Source organism: Plasmodium vivax, chromosome 8, assembly GCF_000002415.2.
Source record: "Plasmodium vivax chromosome 8, whole genome shotgun sequence".
NCBI classification, from domain to species: Eukaryota; Apicomplexa; class Aconoidasida; order Haemosporida; family Plasmodiidae; genus Plasmodium; species Plasmodium vivax.
This window is the reverse complement of record NC_009913.1, coordinates 1155756-1161755: the sequence shown is the minus strand read 5'-3', so window position 1 is coordinate 1161755 and position 6000 is coordinate 1155756. Positions and strand designations below refer to the sequence as shown.

The following is a 6000-nucleotide window of genomic DNA, read 5'->3' as shown; positions in this document are numbered from 1 at the left end:
TTGCGTAATTCACATAATGGAAATGTGGCATGTTATAAGGGGAATTCCACGTGTCTACAGGTAATTTGTAGCACTCATTATATGTTATGGCATAAAGTGTAATATTTTTGCTTATGTCTACTATGCTGCGTATAGTTATGCCCTCTTTAAGAACGAGACATTTTTAATAATTATCTTTTTTATAATGTTCATTTATAATTTTATTTTCCGCTTATTTATTTGCATAAAGACCTGCACCCAGCGGAAGACGAAAGGGAAATTTTCACAAGAATGCATTTGAATCTTCATGTTTAATAGTACATATCGTCGAAACAGTAATGATTGTTATTTAACAAGAAAAAGGAATTGAATAAATAAAACAAAAAAAGTTATAAATGTATTAAGGCTAATAAAAGTTTAGTGTACTTATGCAGCAATATCCTTTCTTTTAAGTTGCAATAGGGCAAATTACAAACACTAAAGAGGAAATATATGTTCCTAATTTTGAGAAATAATGGTTTCTATAAACGTAAACATCATTTTTTTTTTCATTAAAACATGGAATTTTACATTACGATATTTCTTATTCTTGCGACAAATTATTTATTTATACCTCCTGCATTTATAGCAAACTTTTTAAAATTATTCTATGCAAGCAGTCTATGGAGTTCCATAAGTTACCACTGTCTATTATTAATAACACCTTTATTTTATAGTACTTATATGCATACATAGATGAACGTGAACCCTACAAACTCATAATTTTTTTTGCTAAAAATGAAGAAACCAGACAGAACAAAGCAAAAGCATGAAAAATTTAACACCTTTAAAGAAAAAAAAAAAAGGTTTTGTATATTCTGAAACGTGATTGTAACGCGATTATAACACTATTACAAATAATTTTAGCGTTTTTTTGGGTGATTTAATTGAATGCTTGAAAGGGAGTAACAGAACAATTGTATACCCAAGTTGGAGAGAACAACAGCGCCTTTATTTTGGCTTTCGTGTGCCCATTTAACATCTTCATTTTATTATGCGTACATATTACCTTACAGTGCGCGAGAGCAAATTTTGAATTGTAATTCTAAGATGTAAGCAGAAAGGCATAGAAGAAAGCACATTTAAGTGTACATTTAAAAAATATATATTTGACAATGTAAGTGTGATGAGCAATTTTAATATGTTACTATGCGAATGTATGTCTTACACTCCTTTTGATGCCCTTTTCCATATTCCATATATAGTTACACTAATTCTTTCTAAAGACCAAGAACAACATAGCTCCATTAAAAATAAATGTGCATTAAATGAACATTGTCTAACAATTGAATTTTTAGCCTTTTGCCCCTTTATAGAAAAATGCTCCCCTAACTTAGTAGTGTCATAAAATTGAATATGCACTTTTTAGCAAGTGACAGAACAAGAAAATACAAAATAAGGAAAAAGAAGAAAAATCGTGTTTTTCTTTTCATCTTCCGGTTTTTCATATGGTGAAATATTAATAATTAAAGAATACAAGGAAGTACATTTGTTTTATTTGCTTCGTCTAACTTCGTCCATATAACGTTTTATATTCACATTCATATTTTTTGCTAGGGTAAATTTGTTTTAATTTTAAGCATGTGTTTTTAAACTGAAAGTACTCTTATTTTTTTTGTGCACACGGCAAAAGTGAATAGATTTATTCTGTAGTATGGGAAACAAAATGAAATGCTTAAGTGCACCATCTCAAATCTTTTTTAAAGTTTAAAAAAAAGAAAAAAAATTAGGAATTACACATTAACAAAGTATATATTTTTGCCAAAAATAGTTTACACTATTAAAAAGAATTTTAATATAAAAAAAAAATGTAAAAATTGTTATATTACGAGAAAATTATTTGACAATTTTTTTAATATCTTACTGTTCATTTGCGTTTTTTCTTGGTTATTTAAAACTATAGTATGTAACATTTGAAAAATGAAATTTACAAAGTCTGCAAGGAAAAATAAAAAATGGTAAAATGTGTTAACACTTTGGTTTAAAGGACAAAAAAAAAAAAAAGAAGAAGAAAAAATTAATCAAATGGTAAGCATGTTTCCTATTACTAATTAACAATTGTGCAAAAATATGAGTGTTAAAAAAAAAAAAAAGAAGGTAAAACATAACATTTCTGAACATCGGGACAATTGGACAAGTGAACGCTTTTGTGTAATTTGTTTAAATGTAGCACTCGCTCAATTTCACTATGTATTGCCTAATGAAAAATGCATTAAATTTCGATAAGTTTAAGAACATCAAAATTGACTTAATCAACAAGGTAAATGCCTCTGACATCACAGATTCTTATGAAGAAAATGAAGTATTCAACCTTTTAAAAGATAAAGAATTTTTCTCTGAAGGGTTAGAACTCAGTAGACATAGCAATTTGGAATGCACATCTTCAGTGCAAAAGAAATTGAAGCATATTAATAACTTAAAACGGCATTTAAATGATATAACGAACTTAAGACAGCTTGAAAAATGTAGGTTATATAAAGAGACAGGTAGAGTTAAAACAATTCACAGGAGAACCGTAGCAGTTTCTTCATTTTTAAAAAGTGGGCATGATGACTGTTACGACGATAAGAGCGTGGAAATGTTGAATAGCAATGTTCCGCTTTTTGGAGAAGTCAAAAGAGTGTATAAAGATGTGTTTTGTAAAACGGTGTCCAGGAGGATCCAGAAAAAGGGACTAATAAGAAAAACATTTTTTAAAACGTTCATGTTTAAGTACATTTCTGAGTTCAACAGTAATAGTGACAGGAAGCATATAGACATAACTAAATTTGAGCTGACAAACGGAAAATTAATTGCGTATCTTCACTGTTATGAAAAATGCTCCCCTGAAAAGGTGCACCAGGTTAGAAGTGTGCAGATTTATTCAAAAAAGAAAATTCATTGTAAATCTATCATTACAAAAAAAAGTGTTAGTTCTGTAAAAAGAAATAAACAAATGCGAACGTGCTTGAGGAGGGAAAAGTCCGAACGGCATTGCGATGATAGGGACCAGGTTAAACGCGGCTCCAACGAATTGCATAATGCACCAGAAAAAATATATAGAAAGAGAGAGATAGATCGGAAGAACGAATTTAACAATTGCTGTGCAGATAACTGTGAAGAATCGCCCTTTTTGGTGAAACCATTTGAGACGAAGCAGCTTCCTAGCAAAAGTGCTGCTAATTGTGTAATGGCAAAATGGAATTGTTCGCAGTCATCTGCAGACAAAAAGGTAAGCGTTAATTTGCACGACTGTCGCAAAAGGTGCTTCTAAATGAAGTAGACACCTTTGAGATTGAAATACATTCGTAAAAATAAGAACGAATGAGCGTCTTGTTAAAAAATTGCATACACATATATACATGTTCCTGTGCGTGCTTGCCGAAATTGGGGTAAACACTTAGCGTCACAACGGGCAATTTTACCTCTCGCAGGAGTTTCACAAAAATAAAGGGCAAAATGCTCACATAGAGTTTGTGAACAGGGGCGAAACGGTCAACACTTTAATCGAAGGGGGATGCAAGAATAATTTAAAAATTCACCCCTTCAGTAACCTTGGAAATGGAGAAATGAAAGATCTGAAGAAGCCTAAGGAAGTGTTCGAAATTCACAATTCGGAAAATGTACATAAAAATTCATCAAGTCAGAAAAACATAAATTTGAGTGAGCTGCGCAGAGTGAGCACCAATGACCAGCAGAATAATAAAAAGGAATTTAAAAGGATACGGGACCCCCGTTTTAATTTTCTCAGCAATAATGTGAACTTTTACGAAAGAGTGATTAATGAAGAGAAGTGTAAAGCAGAAAATGCAAAAAAGGGCGATAATATTTGCAGTCAAAATATAATGCAAAATGGAGAAATGAACGAAATAAAGCAGAAAATCAAAACAGCGCTAATCAGCTTGAATAGTATAAGAAAGAACAATTATAAGTTAAAATTTTGTCTTGAAAAGGAAATTATAGATAACACCATTCACCAAAATGAGTTAAAAAGAAGTTTAGGTTCCGTTTTTAGTGAAAATAGTGCACATAGAAAAAGTGCGCACATGGGTCGAAATTCCCCAGATGGGGGAAGTAAAAGTGTAGACAAGCGCAGAAATGGTAGACACGATGGTGATAACCATCAGGGGCAAAAGGCTAAAACGCAAAGAGAGGAAAATGCACAAAATGGTTTCTGCAATCATGTTAGGAGCATGGACGAAAAGGTCCCCATAGAGGAAAAAAGGAGCAGCGGTTACAATAGTGTGAGTTGTGAAAAAAATAAAAACGAACGTCTTCACTCAACGGAAGAAGGTGCCAAATCAACGCGCGCCGTTATAAAAAACGATCAAAATGAAGGCAAGACCAAATTAGTCAGTAAGACGGAGGCCAAAAGGAACCACTTTAACGAATGGAGGGACACCGAACTGGTTCAAAAGCGCCACACAAATGGAAAAAAGGAGCAAAATTTACCAAAAAGAGATGTAAAACTGAGCAATCGTGCACTTACATTAAATGGAGAAACGCCAAATAGACATACCTGCAGTGGTAAAAGTTTGAAGGATGAAGAGAAAAGTGCCACTTTAAATAACACCCAAAAAGTGCATAGTTGGGGAGTGGCCATTCAGGCAAAAACGAACGGCTTAAAAAATTACGAAAAGGAAAAGATTCGTGGAATTGACGAAAGGGCACGTAGTAACTTTTTGGGTGACCTAAAAAGCAAAGTTGAAAAGGTAGAGGCGAAAGAAATGGACAGAAAAAATGAATACATCAAAGTTGAAGGTAATTATAAAAACTCAAGCGGGGTGAACAAATCGACAAAGCAATTTAAAGAAAATAATAGCTACGCGAACAGAAACAAAAGTAAGGAGACAGTTAAAAATATTGAAGCAAATAATTTGAATAGCCCCTTGGATGGTGAAAAAAAAACGCATAACATAGTTGCTAATTCGAGGGATTGTACGAAAAGATTTACAGCTTCACAAGAAATCCCTTGTGATGAAGCAAATAGGGAAAGGAAACAGTTTGACCTAAATAACGTAAGAAACATAAAAAAAATAATAACCTGCGGAATATATGTAAACAAGGAGATGGACCGAATAAATAAAAGAAACAAAATTGCAATAAGCTTAATTGAGAACTATTTAGAAAACACAAATAGGACATCTTCATTTTTTTCCAAGCAAAAGGAAAAAAAGGTGTGTCTTCAAAAAAATTGTATACCTGGAAGGGAATATGACAAAAAAGAGGCCAAAGTTTTCCCCGGGCTGTATGACCATTACGCATTTCTACTGCTTAACGTTAAAAATTACAAAGTTGTGTGATGTAAGAAAAACGGTAGTCGTCTTAACGATTAACACTTTTTTTTTTTTGTTACGCTGCTATGTTTTAGTTATTTGTTCATGAAGTGATAAAATTAAAATTATGACATTTTTTTTTTTTTTTTCGTTAAAGAACAGGGAAGGTGATTCCTCCCGCTTGTTTGCTTTTCATTTCCTTTTTTGTTTAGAGTACTAATTAACTACCTCACTTTTTTCGTCATTTGTTAGCAGTTATAAAATATGTGTACTTGTGCATTTGCACCATTCGGGAAAATTCGTTTGATTTAAGTAGCTCAAAAAAAAAATGCACAATGGTGTTACAATATGTTTGCTCTTATGTAGCCATTTCAATGGCACAGGTGAAGTTGGATAGCACGTTCTGTGTGATCCACTAAAAGGGTAAGCATTCGAATTAGCTCCACCACGTTGTAAAGGGGGATAACTGTTTAAGGAACAAATTACAGACTCATGTGCGGGAAAATTCGAGCTCGTTTTGCTTCAAACAGTGGGAGAAAAGGGAACGCACTTAAAAATGACCCTCCCGGCGATTGATAGCTTCCTCTTTTAACCTTCATTTGTGGAGAAATAGCGGACAAATGTTTTGAAAAGGAAGAAATTTTCCTCTAGTAGGCGCATCCTCGTGTGTAACTTCGGCCTTTTAAGCAAATACTAATCGTCATGCATTTTTTGCCTTTTTCTCCCC

General features: G+C 32.9%; 1 protein-coding gene across 1 annotated transcript; it reads left to right on the top strand.

The window, feature by feature from the left end:
- Positions 1–2206: 2206 nt before the first annotated feature.
- PVX_095495 (hypothetical protein, conserved) lies at positions 2207–5300 on the top strand (the record flags this gene model as incomplete). The annotated part of the gene is made up of 2 exons (XM_001614515.1): positions 2207–3133; positions 3432–5300. The coding sequence occupies 2 exons, from the start codon at positions 2207–2209 to the stop codon at positions 5298–5300; spliced, it is 2796 nt and encodes a 931-aa protein (XP_001614565.1).
- Between the last annotated feature and the right edge of the window lie 700 nt (positions 5301–6000).